This window comes from Chrysemys picta, chromosome 1 (assembly GCF_011386835.1).
Source record: "Chrysemys picta bellii isolate R12L10 chromosome 1, ASM1138683v2, whole genome shotgun sequence".
In the NCBI taxonomy this organism is placed as follows: domain Eukaryota; kingdom Metazoa; phylum Chordata; order Testudines; family Emydidae; genus Chrysemys; species Chrysemys picta.
In genome coordinates, this window is record NC_088791.1 from 124,772,785 (window position 1) to 124,793,845 (window position 21,061).

Consider the following 21,061-nt stretch of genomic DNA (forward strand, 5'->3'; position numbering starts at 1 on the left):
AGTGTCACAGCCAAAACAAGGTAGAACAGATTGTTAAGGGTGAGGGATTAATACACATTACAAGAGACCATTCAAGGTGAAATGAGGAGTTAATACCTCTTCAGTTGTCAGACAAAGGAGAGTTAGTGGGTTACAGCCTGTGTAATGAGCCATAAAATCCAGTGTCTTGATTTTTAGGGCTTGTCTACACCACGCAGCTTTTAGTGACAAGGCTGTGTACAGCCTTGTCACTAAAAGTCAGTGTGTAAACGCTCTTTTTCGGTACTTTGTTGGCACTTTTGCTGACAAAATACTTCCAGCCCTGTGAGCAATGTTAGCTTTGTCGGCAGGAAAGCCGCGTTCACACTGCCACTTGCGTCGGCAAAACTTTTGTCTTTTGCGGGGGGGGTGGGGGGCTTTTTTAAGTACCCATGAAAGACAAAAGTTTTGTTGACAACTTTGCAGAGTAGGCAACAGGGTTCGTTACAAGGATTGGTTCCTGGTTAGTGTTTCTGTGGTGTCGTGGGTAGTTGCTGCTAGGGTGACCAGACAGCGAGTGTGAAAAATCGGGACGGGGGTGAGGGGTAATAGGAGCCTATATAAGAAAAAGACCCAAAAAATCAGGACTGTCCCTATAAAATCGGGACATCTGCTCACCCTAGTTGCTGCTGAGTATTTGCTTCAGGGTGGGGGACTGTCTGTAGTGAGGACTGGCCTGCCTCCCAAGGTCTGTGAGAGTGAGGGATTGTCCTTCAGGATAAGTTGTAGATCAGGGGTCAGCAACCTTTCCCCAGTGGTGTGCCGAGTCTTCATTTATTCACTCTAATTTAAGGTTTCGCGTGCCAGTAATACATTTTAACATTTTTAGAAGGTCTCTTTCTATAAGTCTATAATATATAACTAAGCTATTGTTGTATGTAAAGTAAATAAGGTTTTTAAAATGTTTAAGAAGCTTCATTTAAAATTAAATGAAAATGCAGAGTTCCCCGGACCGGTGGCCAGGACCCGGGCAGTGTGAGTGCCACTGAAAATCAGCTCACGTGCCGCCTTCGGCACATGTGCCATAGGTTGCCTACCCCTGTTGTAGATCCTTGATGATGTGCAGGAGAGGTTTTAGCTGGGGGCTGTACATGATGGCCAGTGGTGTTCTTTTATTTTCCTTGTTGGGCCTGTCCTGTAGTAGGTGACTTCTGGGTACAGTCTCACTCTGTCAATCTGTTTTCTCACTTCCCCAGGTGGGTATTGTAGTTTTAAGAATGCTTGATAAAGATCTTGTAGGTGTTTGTCTCTTTGTTTGTTCTTCACTTGTAAGGTAACTCCCTTCTCTTCATGTGCCAGTATATTTATGCTTGATTCTGTAATTTTCACTCCATGCATCTGAAGAAGTGTTTTTTTACCCATGAAAGCTTATGACTAAATAAATCTGTTAGTCTTTAAGGTGTCACCAGACTACTTGTTGTTTTTATCCCCTTAAGTCTCTGCTATCTAAATGTAACACTCTACCATGGCGTAGATATACACAAGACCTATGATGTCAAAATAACAAGGAAAAAATAGTATAAGGGCTCTGAACAGAAAAAGAAAAACAATATAAACCAGGTACATGACCATGTCCACAGATAATCCAGTCCTATTACTTGCTTTTCCAGCCTTCCCTACAGGGCTTCCCTTTGGTGAAGATTACCTCTGTGACTCTGAGTGATTCAGAGGTCCTACCTAATATTAGAACCCTGGAACAGGGACCAGTGTTGAGAATACAGGAGACCTGCAGTCGCAATGACGGGAAGATCAACAGGATAGTAAGAAGCTTTGGAGGAAAACATGTTCTTTATACACTATTCAGGGCAGGATCTGCCTTCCTATGTATTTGAAAAACACCTGGAATATTCTGGGTATATAAAATAACAGTAATAATCCCAGCCAGTGTTTACACTAATTGCAGGATCTATAGATCCTCAAATCTCAACTCTTCTACAGCACTCTTAGTGAGGTGCAGGCCCTTACACAACTGTTATCAACTGTGTCCTACATCCAGCTGCCTCTGACAGTTTCAGTCCCATTCTCATTCTAGAGCCTATTCTAAAAAGATGCCAGAACCGTATCCTGGTGCATTACCTTAGCAGCACCTAAAACATGCTTGAGCTGCAGTTCTGAATCCTCCCACACTGTTTAACTCCCCTGCATTTTCAGAAAGGTGATACAATGTTCTGTAGAAGGCAATGATGCAGAAAAGAGTCTTGTCCTAGTGCCAATTTTTTCAAAACTCCCATTTAGCATGCCATTGCTTTAAATCAGTTAGTACCATTTAGTTATCTTCAGCACCATTGATTTCAGGGGGCTGAAATCATGGTCTTTATCCTGGTATATAGAGACCCTTAATGTGGCCACAGTGGCCCCTTAATCCATGGCCTCACAGTGTGTGCTGGAACTGACAAGCAGGGGATCAGAAGGCAGGAGATGTTACTGCATCCAGCCTTTTCTATGAAACCAGTCATTTCCCATGTGCTAGGCTCTGCTGGAAGCACGCTCGTCAGTTCTGAAAGTGCTCTCTTGGCATTCAAACTCATACAGCTTCCTTTTGTAGTCAGAAGGGAATTTCCATGCCCCAGTTTGAAATCTGCTTCAGGAAAGTCATCAGCAAAAACCTACCCACACTGGTGTGCATTTGCATATATTTTTGAAAACGAATAGCATGAAGCCAGTGCACCCACAGTGCCATGTAAATGCGCTGCAGGCAAGAGCCATATGTACCAAAAATAAGAAATAAGCACCTCAGTGTTTTAAACATTTAACAAATGTTGCTCCCCCTCCAGACATGGCACTACTTCACAATCACCTAGCAATAAGTATGCTACTGTATTAATCATACAGGGACAAAATGGTCAAACATTTTTGTATCAAACTGTTTTCTTTTTTCAGAAAGAGTTATGATCATATGCCACAAGAGTTGCCCCAAGTGATATCAATGTTTGCAAGATACCTGCACCCCTAGTCACGTCAAAAATGTTTTCATGCTTTTTCATAAATGTAAAATCACAGCTTGAGGCAGGCAACAATGTTTCTATCATTGTTCTAAATTAGGAGAGAACGTAGCCCTAATTTAATAAAATGAGCACAGAATGCATGGCAAGCTGATCTGCATGGTTACGTCTTTGTGTGTCTATGTGCGTGATTTCTGCAATGCAATCTTTTGCTCAGAGCTCTACATTCCTTATAAACAGAAGGCAATAACAATTCAATAGACATTGAAGGGAACATCATTAAGTTAAGTCTGAGCAATATATACACAGAATGAGCCAATTTCAATGGTACACTACAGCTGCTTCTTGCCCCTCTGGCAACACAAAGCAGCAGTAAACATGGCTTTTAACTGGCTGGCTAGCCTGGGTTTATAGCTGCTCGGCGTCACCAGTGCACTGCAAAACAGCCAGAGCATGCTGGTGAATCTGGACCACTGTATATATAGCTAATCTGCATATATTGAGCTTGATTCTGATCTTACCTGTTTCAAACGGGTATCCTTTAATTGGCTTAAATAGATTTACTACTCATTTACACCAGTGTAGCTAAAAGCTGAATCAGGACTATTGTCTATTAATCTAATTTCATTAGATATTATCCAGAACCTTCAGCCTTTTAAATGATGAGTTCGGACATCTCATTTGCTGCCCCTCTCTCCCACTGGGAATGGGGATGGCTTCAGGGTCTGGAATTAGCTCCCACTTTCTACATAATAGGTAGATTTTGGTGTGACTGGTAAAACCTCTAATCAGTTAGCTACCCAATTACCTTCCTCTCAGCTCCTTTCACTGTCTCTCTTTACCTTACACCCTCTCCCAGTGACTGCCCCACTTATTCCTAGCTAAGAGAAGAACAGGAGGACTTGTGGCACCTTAGAGACTAACAAATTTATTAGAGCATAAGCTTTCGTGGACTACAGCCCACTTCTTCGGATGCATATAGAATGGAACATATATTGAGGAGATATATATACACACATACAGAGAGCATAAACAGGTGGGAGTTGTCTTACCACCTCTGAGAGGCCAATTAATTAAGAGAAAAAAAACTTTTGAAGTGATAATCAAGCTAGCCTAGTACAGACAGACAGTTAGATAACAAGTGTGAGAATACTAACAAGGGGAGACAGATTCAATGTCTGTAATGGCTCAGCCATTACAGACATTGAAAAAAAAAAAAAAAGGATTCTGCGTGGACTCCTCCGGACGGTCGAAACAACAGACTGGATTTCTACATAGAGTGCTTCCGTCGACGTGCAAAGGCTGAAATTGTGGAAAAGCAACATCACTTGCCACATAACCTCAGCCATGCAGAACACAACGCCATCTACAGCCTCAGAAACAACCCTGACATCATAATCAAAAAGGCTGACAAAGGAGGTGCTGTCGTCATCATGAATAAATTGGAATATGACCAAGAGGCTGCTAGACAGCTCTCTAACACCACATTCTACAGGCCATTATCCTCTGATCCCACTGAGGATTACCTAAAGAAACTACACCATCTGCTAAAAAAACTCCCTGACAAAGCACAGGAACAAATCCGTACAGACACATGCCTAGAACCCCGACCAGGGGTATTCTATTTGCTACCCAAGATCCATAAACCTGGATATCCTGGACGCCCCATCATCTCAGGCATTGGCACCCTAACATCAGGCTTGTCTGGTTATGTAGACTCTCTCCTCAGACCCTACGCTACCAGCACTCCCAGCTATCTTCGAGACACCACTGACTTCCTGAGGAAACTACAATCCATCGGTGATCTTCCAGAAAACACCATCCTGGCCACTATGGACGTAGAAGCCCTCTACACCAATATTCCACACAAAGATGGACTACAAGCTATAAGGAACAGTATCCCTGATAATGTCACAGCTAACCTGGTGGCTGAACTTTGTGATTTTGTCCTCACCCACAACTATTTCACATTTGGGGACAATATATACCTTCAAGTCAGCGGCACTGCTATGGGTACCCGCATGGCCCCACAATATGCCAACATTTTTATGGCTGACTTAGAACAACGCTTCCTTAGCTCTCGTCCCCTAACGCCCCTACTCTACTTGCGCTACATTGATGACATCTTCATCATCTGGACCCATGGAAAAGAAGCCCTTGAGGAATTTCACCATGATTTCAATAATTTCCATCCCACCATCAACCTCAGCCTAGATCAATCCACACAAGCGGTCCATTTCCTGGACACTACTGTGCTAATAAGCGATGGTCACATAAATACCACCCTATACCGGAAACCTACTGACCGCTACACTTACCTACATGCCTCCAGCTTCCATCCAGGACACACCACACGATCCATTGTCTACAGCCAAGCTCTAAGATATAACCGCATTTGCTCCAATCCCTCGGATAGAGACAAGCACCTACAAGATCTCTATCAAGCATTCTTAAAACTACAATACCCACCTGCTGAAGTGAAAAAACAGATTGACAGAGCCAGACGAGTACCCAGAAGTCACCTCCTACAAGACAGGCCCAACAAAGAAAATAACAGAACACCACTAGCTGTCACCTTCAGCCCCCAACTAAAACCTCTCCAGCGCATCATCAGAGATCTACAACCTATCCTGAAAGATGATCCTTTACTCTCACAGATCTTGGGAGACAGACCTGTCCTCGCTTACAGACAACCCCCCAACCTAAAGCAAATACTCACCAGCAACCACACATCACTGAACAAAACCACTAACCCAGGAACCTATCCTTGTAACAAACCCCGATGTCAACTCTGCCCACATATCTATTCCAGTGACATCATCATAGGACCTAATCACATCAGCCATACCATCAGGGGCTCGTTCACCTGCACATCTACCAATGTGATATATGCCATCATGTGCCAGCAATGCCCCTCTGCCATGTACATTGGCCAAACCGGACAGTCTCTACGCAAAAGAATTAATGGACACAAATCTGACATCAGGAATCAAAATACTCAAAAACCAGTGGGAGAACACTTTAACCTGTCTGGTCATTCAGTAACAGACCTGCGGGTGGCTATATTACAACAGAAAAACTTCAAAAACAGACTCCAACGAGAAACTGCTGAGCTAGAATTGATATGCAAACTAGACACAATCAACTCCGGTTTGAATAAGGACTGGGAATGGCTGAGCCATTACAGACATTGAATCTGTCTCCCCTTGTTAGTATTCTCACACTTGTTATCTAACTGTCTGTCTGTACTAGGCTAGCTTGATTATCACTTCAAAAGTTTTTTTTCTCTTAATTAATTGGCCTCTCAGAGGTGGTAAGACAACTCCCACCTGTTTATGCTCTCTGTATGTGTGTATATATATCTCCTCAATATATGTTCCATTCTATATGCATCCGAAGAAGTGGGCTGTAGTCCACGAAAGCTTATGCTCTAATAAATTTGTTAGTCTCTAAGGTGCCACAAGTCCTCCTGTTCTTCTCTTTGCGGATACAGACTAACACGGCTGCTACTCTTATTCCTAGCTAACGCCTCTTCCTCACACCTTCATCTCACAGACTTGCTTCCTTCCTGACACTTCCCAATGCTACCATCACTCCCCTCTTAAGAACTGTGTGGGGCTAGTGGATTGCCTCAGCCCATAATCCTTCAAGACTGACATATTTACAAGACTGGTGTGCTTCCCCAGCCTTACTCACTAGTGTATACACATACACACACTAGTCAGTGAAACACTTAACAGTCATTGACTCCACAATACCCTATAAAATTAGTACTGTTTCTATCTAAACTATTTGATTTTATTTGCCTGTCAATGTACGAGGCTGTAAAGGACTCTTGTATACTAAGGAAGCCTTGAATACCTTGATTTATTCAGCACCTTCTCACAGTGGCATCAATTCTAATACCCAAGCTGTGACTGTTCTGAAATAGCATAGAAAATTCAAATTAAAGTGACTGAAAACATCAGAAGTTTGCATTTGAATTTTTTTGCTGGTTGTTCCCACCCAGTGTAAGAGAACACTTTATTTAATTATTAGTATTTTTATTACTTGCTTTAATGCCTAGACCCCCTCTCAAGTGAATTGAATTAATGGAGATATCCTATCTCCTAGAACTGGAAGGGACCTTGAAAGGTCATTGAGTCCAACCCCCTGCCTTCACTAGCAGGACCAAGTACCGATTTTGCTCCAGATCCCTAAGTGCCCCCCTCAAGGATTGAACTCACAACCCTGAGTTTAGCAGGCCAATGCTCAAACCATTGAGGGCCGCATTTTGCTAGAGGCTGTACATAACATTCCTAGCCCAAAGAGTTTATCATCTACATAGACAAGACAAAGCATAGGTGGAAGGAAGTATAATTATCTTCATTTTACAGATGGAGAAGTGAGGCACAGAGAGATTAAATGACTTGGCCAAGGTCACACTGGAGGTCTATATTGCCTGTCTGGGAAGGAAACTCATATCTACTGTGTCCCAGTACCAGTGCTTTCATTACAAAACCAATCTTCCTCTTGTGTACGCAGAACTGTTCTTTGAAGTGTTGAGTTTGACAGCACTTCTGAGGCAACTTACATGGGACAACACTGGAGGTAGTGTTTTGCTCTGTGTATCGTGTATGTGAGGCAGTACTGAAGTAGTTACCATGACAAAGAGCATTTTAACAGAGAATTGCATAATGAGAATACTGAGTTGTGGCTACTCAATTCCTTTTAGCTCATCTTTAAAGCACTTAAACTCCTTTAATTTATATCTTTAATGAGGCAGATGAGCAACAAAATGAGATAGCAGTGATCAGCAACTGGTTTAGGACTGAATACATTTTTAAAAAATTCTTTAGCCTTCAGAGCCATTGCAGTCTGGTCAATACCAAATGTTGCACAAGTACAAGATGTCCATAAAAATTCTTCTGACCTTTTTAATGGGGAAACATTTTTTCTGAGCCTGTTTACAAAAAGGAAATTACTTGGATTTTCTCTACAGCTTTCTTGACAGGAAAGTCATTATTCTACAGTTCCTGGGTTCCCTAATGTTGCTAAATGGTAGTAGGTCTTTCCTCCTTTTGGACTATCTGCTCTCTCCCGCTCTTGTCACATCTCTTTGCTCATTTGATGAGATGCGCTGAAGAGAGGTACTGCTATACTGAGACCAAGTGCATTGCTTCTTCATCTAATCTAGATAGCAATGCTTCCTGCTCGACCCACTTAGGGTCTGATCCTGCTCCCACTGAAATCAAGGGCAAAATTCCCAATGTCTACAATTATAATTAGTTTTTATTATTTATTGGTATTGTGGTTGTGTCTAGGAGCCCCAGTCATACACCAGGACCCCATTGTGTTAGAACAGACCAAAAAGATGGTCCTTGCTCCAAACAGCTTTTAGCTGCAGGCCCATCGTGCAAACAGCCATTATAGGGAAAGCCTGGTTTCATTCTTGTAGCCCTGGGCTGGAGCATGCTCAGTGGCTCCCTGGGAGATGGTGCAAGTGCAAGGGCAGGCAGCTCAGCACCGAGAGCTGTGAGAGGTTCCAGTGAGGACAGAATCGTTGGAGATTTTAGCTGCTAAGCTCTAGCACAGTGGTTCTCAACCAGGGGTCCAGGGCTGCCTGGGGGGCTGCAAGCATGTTTCAGGAGGGCCGCCAAGCAGGACCAGTGTTAGACTTGCTGGGTCCAGGGCAGAAAGCCGAAGCCTCATCACATGGGACTGAAGCCCGGGGCCCTGAGTCCCACCACCCAGGGCTGAAGCCAAAGCCTGAGCAATGTAGCTTCGCTGGGGCCCCTGTGGCATGGGGCCTCAGGCAACTGCCCTGCTTGCTACCCACGTAACCCCGGCCATGGCTTTTATATGCAGAAAACCAGTTATTGTGGCACAGGTGGGCCGTGGAGTTTTTATAGCATGTTGGTGGGGGCTTCAGAAAGAAAAAGGTTGAGAACCCCTGCTTTAGCAAGTCTCTGCTGAGCATATGAGGAATGCCATTTTCAAAGGCTTATGACTTGGCCAAGTCTGGGCGTATTTTCATGGAACAGCAAAAACTCTAAGATAAAGGCCAGCCCGTAGCTGAATTTTTAAGACCCAGCTCCAAAACATGGGAGGATTGGAGCATTCCAAAGGAAAGAAAGGTCACCAGATTTTTTTAACATTAAAAAAAAAAAAAACATATTTTTCCCTAGCTTCCTTCTCAAAAACACCTGAATTATTTTGGCTGAAATTATTTTTTGATTTAGTTGTTATAAATAATAAATGATTATTTATTGATTTAATCAGCCTGCAGAAGCAAACACCCAGCTTGGAAAATTTCAGGTGGTTAAAGTTTGGCAAAGTATTAAGCAACTCAAAACTGGGTCTTACAATGGGAAGTGTCAAGGAACCTTAATAATAGCAGTGCTACCAGCCCTGCCTATATTAGGTCTAGATTGTCTCTCAACCTGTGCTCCTGTGTGGGGGCATGTAGCGGGGTGGTTACCCCGCTCCTGCCTGAGGGGTTTAAAACAGCCCTGGCAGAGGGCTGGGGCAAAGGGAAAAGCTACTGGGCTGATTGGGGAAGTAGCCACAGCTGGGCCATGCCCCAATCAGGCCCCAGCTGGCCTGTATAAGGAGGCTGGGAACCAGGAGCTCAAGAGTCTCTCTCTGAAGGCAGAGAGAGAAGGACCTGGCTGCAGGGAACTAGACAGGGTACCTGGGTGGAGTAGGGCTGGGGAAAGGCTGAGGAGCTGGGAGTTCCAGCCTGGATAGCCCCAGGCTGCGGCCTGGTAATAGGCCAAGGGGTACTGGGGGTTGCAGAGGGCAGCCCAGGGCTAGGCCAAGGCAGCAGGTCCGAACCCAACCTTGCCGATGATGAGTGGCCTATACTGCAGTCTGCCCCAGAGAGTGGGGGCTAGATGGTGACTGGCAGTGGCCTTCACCTGAGGTGAGGTGGGGGTTCCCCTGGGAGGGGAGACCTAGCGTATGGGTATTGCCAGGGAGCAGCACCCAGAGCAAGGGGCACTGGGGTCTTGGGAGGGACACGGGAGCCTGAGGAAGAGGACAGGCAGATCACTGGCCTGCAGAGGGTGCTCCAGAGGCTGGAGAGCTAATTCCCTGGACAACCAGCAGGAGGCGCCGCAGGGGTGAGTCCGGACCCTCTTACAGGGCATAAATTGAAGTTCTAGCCCTTGTGCTTGTGAAGGAAAACATAAAAACATGAACCCTAAAGACTCAAAAAAACAGAAGGCAAATAAAAATAACCCTAAATTTATTATTTTCGTAGAAGTTCCTGGGGAAGAGAATGGGGAATTACAAAAGTCAGATCATAGCAGAAATGGGCTAATTATCTGGCAATGGAGTCCAGAGCAGCACAAGAGATAGTTATTAGAAAAAAATACCAGGTGACTGTCACTCTCACCACTGCGCAGACAATGGAAGTTGGGAAGAGGGTCTAAAGGAAACAGGCAGGTGAGACAGTTGGACTCCACGTCTGTCTTTCTGACAGCATGTCTAATTTGTGGCCAGATCTGGGCCCGCTACTGCCACCACCAGGAACAAACACTGCAGTCCACTGCAGCCTTCAGCTGATTCATCCCACTTTGTCTGACGCTGCTTCTGGCACACGAACCAGGCAGCTTTGCGTACGCTGCCCAGCAGCCTTTCAGCCTGACTCTCCTCTCATTTATATCTGTGCAAATCAAGGCTGTCAGTGGAGTTATAGCAGTGTAAAGCTGGTGTACGTGAGAAAAGAATCATCCCATTGTGTCCATGCTCATCAATCACTTGTGTCACGCAAAGGCTGCTGGCATTACCAAGCAGCAACCAAGAGAATGCGTATGAGCACATAAGGAATAGAATCTATGCCATGATCCACTCATAGTGGAGTAATAATACTTAATACCTTTTAAATCTGCACAAACATTAACCAATTAATCAGACAAAACTGTAGTTGAGTAATTCCAGATGGTGTTTTAGTTGGTGAGTCAGGATGTGTATAGACCACAGAACCCCGGGAAGATTGGTCCTATGCAATTGTGCACTGTTACATGTGCAGTTATATCATTATTATTTAATATTTATATACTAGCACCCAGAGGCTCCACACAGAAACCCCATTGTGTTAAGTGCTACAGGAACACCTGGTTCCCTACCCCAAAGAGCTTACAATCTGAGAAGACACATGAAACATGGGGCAGAGAAGGGTACACACAAACATACAATTTTTATTGGCCAAGTGAGGCAAGGTCTTACACTGAACTCGATGGCATTTCTGTGTTTGTCTGTAACATGGTCACTTTTGAATACTGCATCCGATCAACCCCAGAATTTCAGAGATGGGAATGGAGGGTACGCAGAGCCCACACATGATGGGGAAGTGGCAGAATGAGGTCTGTGGGAGAGATGGAGGAATGAGGTGGCACACAGAGCCCCTCGCATGTGGCAGAGGCAGAAATGGGGGACACAGAGAGTCCTTGGTATGGAGGAGGGAGTGGGGAGGTTGCAGGGAGTCCCTGAAATAGAGGGTGATGGGAGGGTGGCACCTAGAGGTTATGGGGAAGAATGGAGGAATCCAAAAAGTCCCTGGTGTGTGCAGTGCACTCATCCCAGAGAAGGAACAAAGTCTGGGACCCTCTAGTATACATTTGTACCATTTTGTTTTTTGATATTTGTAAGTAAACTAAGTGGTAACTAACCCATCTCTCCCTTCACTGGCTGATTTTTTAAAGATACCATGCCAGAGACAATGAGAGAGGATTTGAAGAAGGGGAGCATAGTGAACTTACAGGTCAGTTCAAGAAGGACTTTGCTATGTGTAAGTGTCCTGTCCGTGTTTATTTACAGAGGGCCTAGGGCCAACCTTCGTGTTTCTGGGGAATAAACTTAATTGTGTGGCCACAGGATTCCAGTGCTGGATTAAAAAAGCTCAAGACTTCGTAATAATACAACTCCAGCGAGTACAAGATGATACAGGAAGTATCTGATAGTGACAGCAGCTGCCACTGGCATTTGACACAGCATAACAATGCAGACAAGTAGGAGTTTGCATGGACCACTTGGGCAGTAACTTGATGCTGATATTTGCCCAATGCTGACATTTTCCCAGATAGAATTCTAGCTAATTATTTGGCAGAATAGCCAAGGTGGAAAGACAGCTTCATTATTCACTTGAATAACTCTGCTTTCTCAAGCTACCAATTTTGCAAAGTGAAGAAAATAAAGGGCATTAATTTGTAGGCTTTGACCCAAGAACGTAAAATACACATTCATTCAGAACAGGTGCAGTAACGATAACCATCAAGAAGGGCATTGTATATCAGCTTGAAAGTGAGGCAAATATATAGTTCGGGTGTATAGCTGACTAGCATCATAGGAGCATAGCATCTGGATGACAAAACTGGTGAGCTACACCATACTTCAGGGACCAGTTGCATCCCTGGTTTAACTCCATTCAAGTCCATGGAGTTTAAACAGAGATGTACATGGCCTTAGGCAAAGCGTCTGGAGAAATATCTTACAAGAATCCCATTATTAATTTTGTAATAACGTTTATTAAATGTATATATAGAAATTTTATTTTTTTGAGATGGGCACATAAGAGTAAGCTGTATGAGTGAGTATATCACAATGAGTTTTGACAGGCTGTAGTATAACAATAGCCTTCCTGCAGAGTATTACACATCTTATCTCATCTGTAAAGCAATCTGCTGTAAAGGTTCCAATTATTTCATCATATACAGAATGGTATTCCATTTTACATTCACAACCAGTGCAAAACATAATGGTAATGGGTCACATTCCTCCCTGATATACCTCCACTGAAATCAATGGAGTTACACCGGGGAAGAAGTTAGTGACCCCTTTTCTTTAAAAAAGGTAGAAAGACAGACTGCAAGATGCCTGACTAGCATTAACGTTGCAGAGGTAACATATAGTTTCCTTGTAATTATATGAAGAATGTGTCTTTTGGGTTGCATGTATGATTTTTTCCAAGATCAGGAATTTCCAAACTTTAAGTCATTTATTGGAGGCAGATGTTAGGATTAATTAGGGATATAAAGAGTATATTTATTTAGCTGCTGTCAGTAGCAATCACATTAAAGTAGGATCTTTTTCTCCTAAGTTTATTACATTACTCCCAGCAGGACCACTGACATATTAAATTTTCCACTATGTTACAGCATCCTTTATCTTGGGTCACTCCCAATATATGTACCCACTGCCAAGAACTCTCACCAACACAGGTTGTATTACCCAGACTGTGTGGGGTGAAATTGTCTCAGTACAAGTTAAATAATTTTTTGGTCTACCATTATGCATATTCAGACAGCACCGCTCTCATCGGAAATATGGATTTGTAGCCATTTGTTTCTTTTCTTGGCCAAATCAACAGCCATACGAGGAATAACTAGGATAGATCCTTCTGTCATTTGATTGCAGTGTGGGACTGTGGAAGTATAACTGCTAGAAGCACTGACCTCTGTCAATTGACTAATTCAGTTGTTGTTTATTTTCTCTTTTGAGTGATTACCACTAGACCTAGTCAAACAATAAAAACCTATTTTCACAATAAATAAATGGATAAATAAATAAGATCTTGGGGAAAAAAGATTGAAAATGACACTACATTTTTCATGAAAAATTTTGACACTATTGATAATATTTTGTGTGAAATTACTTTTTTTTTTTAAAAGGCCACATTTTTTACTTTACAAGTCTGACTAGCTGTAGTTACCAGTGAGGTCATTATCAATATTTTTTTTATTGTAAGAGGTAAGATAATATTATGGACGGCATAGGCACCAACTTTCTCCTGCGCCGGTGGATGCCCGCGCCCCTGCCCCTGGCCCCGCCCCAACTCCACCCCGTCCCCGCCCCTGGCCCCACCCCCATTCCAATCCCATTCCCAAAGTCCCTGCCATAACTCCGCCCTTCCCTGCCCCTATTGGATCCCTTCCCCAAATTCCTGCCCCAGCCCCGCCTCTTCCCCCAGCAAGCCGCGTTCCCCCTCCTCGCCCCTCCCTCCCTGCCCCGCAAATCAGCTGTTTCACAGTGCAAGCGCTGGGAGGGAGGAGGGGAGAAGTAGGACGCAGCAGCACACTCATGGCGGAGGCGAACTGGAGCAGGGGGACAGGGCGGGGCCACGGGGAGCTGCCAATGGGTGCTTAGCACCCACCAATTTTTTTTCATGGGTGCTCCGGGCTGGGTTCTAGCCCCATTTCTGCTTCTGGGTAAGTTTGGGCAAGTCACTTTTTCATGGATGCATAGATTCCAGCGCCAAAAGGGACCACTGTGATCATCTAGTCTGACCTCCTGCATTACACAAACCATAGAACTTCCCCCAAAATAAATTGCTACGGCAGATCTTCTAGAAAAACATCAATCTTCATTTTAAAATTGTCAGTGATGGAGAATCCACCATGGCTCTTAGTAAACTATGCCTATAGTTAATTACTTTCACTGTTAAAAATGTATGCCTTATTTCCAGTCTGAATTTGTCCAGCCATTGGATTGTGTTATACCTTTCTCTGCTAGACTGAAGAGCCCATAATTAAATATTTGTTTCCCATGTAGGTTCTCACAGACTAATCAAGTCACTCTTTAACCTTCTCTTTGTTAAACTAAATAGATTGAACTCCTTGAGTCTATCACTATAACGCATGTTTTCTATTTCTTTAATCGTTCTTGTGGCTCTTCTCGAACCCTCTCCAATTTATCTGCTTCCTTCTTGAACTGTGGACAGCAGAACTAGATACAGTATTCCTATAGTGGTCACACCAGTGCTAAATACAGAGGTAAAACAACCTCACAACTCCTACTCGAGATTACCCTGTTTATGCATCCAAGGATTTCATTATCCCTTTTGACCAAGAGCTCCTAAGCCACCTCTTATAAAACTCTTGGATGCAAGTTATCCAGAGCTGCTAATTTAAAAATGTCTAACATTAGAAGCTGCTGCATAATATGCTCCTGAGATACCAGTAGAATGAAAAGAATGTTCTTATCATATAATATGATTACATTATGTTTTTTCCCAAATACAGAACAGAAATATGTCTTGAACACTTCTGTCTTTTCTGCATTATAACTCAAATTCTACTATTTCCATCTAGTAATGGACCAATACCACAGGTAGGATTCTTTTTGTTCCTAATATACACCGCTACCTCGACATAATGCGACCCGATATAACACGAATTCGGATATAACGCGGTAAAGCAGTGCTGCGGGGTGGGCGGGACTGCGCACTCCGGTGGATCAAAGCAAGTTCAATATAACGCGGTTTCACCTATAACACGGTAAGATTTTTTGGCTCCCGAGAACAACGTTATATCAAGGTAGAGGTGTACTTTAAAAGCTCCTTCCTATTGTCCTTAATGGTGCTGGCCATGAATTTCTCCCTGTGTCCCTTTGTTTCCCTTACCAATTTTCTAATATATATATACACATACATACACCACAACAACAACAGAAAGGGAAAGTTTATAATTTTGTTATAACTACCTTCACTTCTCTTGCAAAACCAGGTCAATTTTTTAACCTGTACGGCCTTCTTCCTCAGTTGTGGGTTTGTGGCTTTTTGGACATCTAATAAAGTGTTCTTAAACAATTCTCAATTATCATTCACATTTTTCTGATTTCTTCTCCCCAGCTGATCTGGTTCATAATTGTTTTCAGCTTTGTGAAATTGGCCATGTTAAAGCCCCAAGTATATGTATATAATTTCTGGTCTGGACTTTATTCTGCTTGCACATTATAAATGTGATCAAACCATGAACACTTGAACCTAAGTTACCATTAATTTTTAGTTCTGTGATCCGTTCCTCTTTATCTGTCAAGAAGAGATCTAATATAGAATTTCCCTATATTGGACACAACACTTTTTGAGTTAGGAAATTGCCATTTATAATATTTAGAAATTCCTCGGCTGTTTTAGTACTGGCAGCATGAGATCTCCAGTGTATGTCATTCAAATGGAAGGCCCCCACGATCATGTAGCTTTCCCCCCCTAAACCTTATAGACAGGTACATTAGGAGACAGTTATCGTATTCCCTAGTGTGATTTGGAGGTCTGTAGCAGACACCAGTTAATACTCGTATGCTTTATCTGTTAGGACATTGATCCATAAGCATTCAAGATAATTTTCTTCTGAGTTATCAGTTACTCGGAAACAGGTAATGCCCTGTTGACAAAGAGTGCCACTCCCCCTCCCCTTTTTCCCACTCAGTGCTTCCTAAATAGTTTATAACCATTGATTTTAACATTCCAATCATGGGAATCATCCCACCAGGTTTCAGTTATATCAACAAAATCGAATTTATACTCATAAATGAGCAATTCCAATTCCTTCACCTCTCTGTGCCTCAGTTTCCCAATCTGTAAAATGAGGATAATGATACTGATCTTCTTTGTACAGTGCTTTGAGATCTGCAGGTGAAACGCAGTTTCTAAGAGCGAGGCATCATTATTACAGTGTATATATGGTACTTAGAACAATAGGGCCCTGATCTCACTGCGGCCTCTGTGCATCTATAATGTTACTACTATAACAACAACAATAATAATAATTGTGAGTTGGGTGACTATTCATAACTACTTATGATTCAGTGGTTGTAAAGTTATGGGAACTAAGCAGTTGCCTCTTGACACTTTATATTGTTCTGATGTGCATTATGGGGGGGACACAGGGTAGTAAGGCATATTTTATGGCTCACCAATACAAACCAATATGGGGTTCTCTAACGAACCACTTTAGATTCAAGAACAGTAACACAAGACAAAACTGAAACCTCAATAAGCTGAAATAATTAAATAGAACTTTTAGTGCTTTCTGCATGTCATAGATTTTGAGAGAGAGAGAGCTAAAAAAGGCAATAGCTATCAGGTTCTACTCCTAGCATTTTTGGGCCACTGGTCGGTCTGCACTACACTGCAGACATCTGCCAAACACTGACCAGAATCATTAACAGCATCATTATTAGTTAAGTATAAAGAAACAGCAGCTGCAATAAGCACTTAAAACTCCAGTGGACAATAACAGGATCTTTCATCATGGAAGACTATGCACTTTTACACTGGTACATCAAGAGAAACTGGAGAAGCACATAACATTTTGATAAAATATACAGTCAAATGAAAAGAGTCAGTAAGTAATCTTTTTACCCATAATGTAAAACAACACGATTTTGCCATTGTACTGAGAGAGCTAACATCTGTTCTCTCAGTACAATGGACTTGAATTTTCCAGAAAGAGATCATCTTATTACCAGGGGGAAAGTCATTCAATGATGTGTTTAAAAAGAAAGAGTCCATTCATCTCTGTTTGTTTCCAGTTTTATCAGGTGGGTTATGAAGCTACCATATTGTCTGCTTCTTTGGCAGCAGCACTGTATCCATATTAATTCAGTCTAAGCATTTGTTTGAAAATGGAGAGAATAATAAAATAATATGGTGTTAAAAGCATAGATACTACAGTAATCAGCTCAAACTGTTTACTGCAGAAACACATACTTATATTAATAGGGGGCATGTCTTACTATTCTGTTTAACTGTTCCAAGCACATGTCCTCACTGAACACTCTGGCTTTCCTTTTGCTTAGAGACAGGAATGAGGGTGGTGGTGGAGTGCTGTCACTACATCTGCTTCAACATATATCCGGCCTTTACATATTTATCTTGGGCTAGATTATGACACATTACTCTCACTGACTAGTACCTTCCTTCTTCAGCAGTCCAGGTGGAATCAATGGACAAGGGTGCTCCAAAAAAGGGTAGCAGCAACTGGCCCTTTATTTTGTATGCAGTCGAAAAGCCCTAGGAGAGGGATCTATATTTCCCATTCACCCCGCCCAACCCCGCAGTAAAGTGCCCTGGCCACAGAACTCCCCCTTAACTTCAAAGGGTGTTGATGGATGTCAATGAACGTTTGAATGGAGGGCAATCCATCATCCCAGTATCTAATTTATTGCTTTCCAAAGCTCTTTCAGCTTCAAAGATCCTATCTTGAAGCAAATTCTTGTATCTAATATGGAGACTGAGCGCCACTGTTAAAACAATTCGATTTGTCAGGCAGTGTGTCTCATTTAGTTTTTGTTGCATAAGTGTGTGCAACACTTTGACGATGTAGAATTCAATACACGCCACACACGTTATGTCTGCTCATGTCGCTGTGTTCTGCGATCCAGACCTGGCTAAGGAGAGGCAAACCCGATATAAAATAGCATGGCTATTGCTCTGTATGGTTTCCAAAGTGCTGTGCAGACATTGCTACATAGCCTGTTACCGTGCAGACATAAGCCCATCAGCACAGAGCCCATCAGCTCAGGCTGCGTTATCCCGTATGTTACCGAGTTAAAGCAGCCACGGGGAGGGAGACAGAGCCTGGAACTTGTTCAAAACCCAAGCCCCGGGGCTCAGCTGGGAAAGAGGCAAACCCCAGGGGCAGTCAGTGCCTGGGCGGGGAGGAAAAGGCCGCTGCCCCCGGCTCGGAGAGAATGAATCTGTACCTGATTTGGGATAGGTGACAATCCAGACATCACTGCCCCTCACCGGGAAATTGGCGATCTCCTCCATCTTCCCCCGGCAGAAGGGAGGGAGCCGCACTCCATTGTATTCAAAGTATTTGCTCTCAAACTCCCCGGGGGTGCTGGGGGTCTCGGCTTCACTCTCCGCCATCCTCCTTCCTGCCAGGGGCGGGCCAGGTGGGCAAGGGCCCCGGGGAGGGCTCAGCCTGGAGACGCGGGTTGGGGAGGAGGGAGGAGACTTTGCGGGCTCAGCAGCAGCAGCCCCCACGCGGCCACACGCCCGGGAGCAGGAGGTGGCGGGTGCCGGCCGGCGGCGGGGTGCAGGGGGGCAGAGAAGCGGGCTGGCTGCGCGGGCAAGGCGGGCTGGGGAGAGGAGTCCGACCTGCAGCGAATGGGCTCTGGCGCTGGTGATGTAATGCGGCGCGGGGCCGGCGGGAGGATGCAGCAGCTCAGCTCTGAGCAGCGGCGGCGGCAGCATTGGTCTCCTCGCCACTGCTTAACCCTCCTGGTGCCGCGCTGGAGCGATGCTCCCTCCTCTCTCCCCCGCCCCCCCCCCCCCCACACACACACAGCAGGGAGGTGGGGCCATGGGCTATGCGCACCAGGCTGGTGGCATCCTGGGATGCAAGGGAAGTTGGGGGATTAATAGATTCATAGATTCTAGGACTGGAAGGGACCTCGAGAGGTCATCAAGTCCAGTCCCCTGCCTGCATGGCAGGACCAAATACCATCTAGACCATCCCTGATAGACATTTATCTAACCTACTCTTAAATATCTCCAGAGATGGAGATTCCACAACCTCCCTAGGCAATTTATTCCAGTGTTTAACCACCCTGACAGGAACTTTTTCCTAATGTCCAACCTAGACCTCCCTTGCTGCAGTTTAAGCCCATTGCTTCTTGTTCTATCCTTAGAGGTTAAGGTGAACAAGTTTTCTCCCTCCTCCTTATGACACCCTTTTAAATACCTGAAAACTGCTATCATGTCCCCTCTCAGTCTTCTCTTTTCCAAACTAAACAAACCCAATTTTTTCAGCCTTCCTTCATAGGTCATGTTCTCAAGACCTTTAATCATTCTTGTTGCTCTTCTCTGGACCCTTTCCAATTTCTCCACATCTTTCTTGAAATGCGGTGCCCAGAACTGGACACAATACTCCAGCTGAGGCCTAACCAGAGCAGAGTAGAGCAGAAGAATGACTTCTCGTGTCTTGCTCACAATACACCTGTTAATACATCCCAGAATCATGTTTGCTTTTTTTGCAACAGCATCACACTGTTGACTCATATTTGAGATGGAAGAAGGGGTTAGTGATTTGATTTGCCTTCCCCACTCCAGCTCATGGGTTGCAGGGGGCACCCGCAACCCCCCCAATCATACACGACCCCATGGAGAAGTCAGCTGTGCAGCAGCCCCTTCAATGGAGGATGACCCCAAGATGTCATTTGGGCTGCAGGGGGTTGGGTTGTGTCTTCACAATCAGCCCCTCATCCTGCTTCCCCACCGACCCACCCATGCATTGGGGCCACCTCTGCGGGGTTGTGTGGGATGAGCTAAATGTGTCCTTCGCAGCATTGCAAGGGCTCTTCTTGGCAAAGGTCAAGGAGTGTGATGAAGTGAGGGCTCGGAGTCAGCAGTAAGTTATCAGGCAGCAGCAGTGACCCCTACAATATCTCTCAGGCCACAAACGTTATTTTAGGGGTGGTGGCCATTCTGCAGACAATGCTTGTGGGAGGGAGGATCTAGCCCATCAAAACTAAACCTACCCTAGCAACTCATGGATGGGTGACAGCCCAAACTCCAGCTAATGGGTCCATTGCTGGAATGCTGGAGTCTTCCAAAGGCAAACAGCCTCCCCCCTCCCCCCCATCTTGTCTAAACTGGAGACATTTGTAATGATAATACCTGCTTGGATGCCCCAGCATGGCCAAAAAACAAAAATACAGATTAACAAAATTAGAGTGTGTGGCTCATTCTTGAGAGGTGAAGGCTAAAAGTGTTAATGGGGCTGAAGACAGCAAGATGGTGTTATAATTAGACTCCCAAAAAAGCCTTATAGCTACATGTAATTCTTCAAAAGGCCAGGTACAGAATAAAGGTCTAAGCAGCAAAATGTCTAAAAGCGTGAGGAAGGAGAGAAGCCTATAAAAGCAACTTGACATGGCTATCGGTTCACAATGCTAATGACATACATTTCTCCATCTACCAATACACGCATAACTAAAAGAGAGACCCAAAATACAGAAGTATACAGGAGGAAGCTCAAAATGGGGTGGGATTAATTTCTTGAGGATGTATATGTTTATCTACAGCCTCATGTTTATAACTGAGAATTTATAAAGTCAATAATTTACTATAATGAATGTGTGATAACATCAGCTTAGTTAATTATTATTGTATTATTTCTGACATTATTGTGATAGTAGCACCAGGTCAGTTGCCATTGTGCTTGGTACCGTACAAATCTATAGTACATGGCAATCCATATCCCAGAGATCTTATAAACTTACTGGTATATGGGTTAGAAATAAATTTGAATCAAACAATGAAGGATAGTCCTTCTTATCATATGCAGTTGAAAAGCAGGGTAGCTACTGCATATTACAAGCTTTGTTATCTT

At 43.9% G+C, this 21,061-nt stretch overlaps 1 protein-coding gene across 4 annotated transcripts in view; it reads right to left on the reverse strand.

Annotated features, from left to right (window-relative positions):
* The window catches only part of SULT4A1 (sulfotransferase family 4A member 1), a 38,784-nt gene extending 19,775 nt beyond the window's left edge, over positions 1-19,009 (reverse strand). The window contains exon 1 of one of the 4 annotated variants that reach the window (XR_010598365.1): positions 18,426-18,948. Coding sequence is in view for 2 of the 4 variants with exons in the window: in XM_008165973.4 (XP_008164195.3) it covers positions 18,426-18,921 (496 nt within the window). In the remaining 2 variants the exon portion in view is untranslated. Of the gene's footprint in view, positions 1-18,425 lie in introns of all 4 variants that reach the window. The other 3 variants (XR_508476.4, XM_008165973.4, XM_008165974.4) reach the window with 3 other exon arrangements.
* Between the last annotated feature and the right edge of the window lie 2,052 nt (positions 19,010-21,061).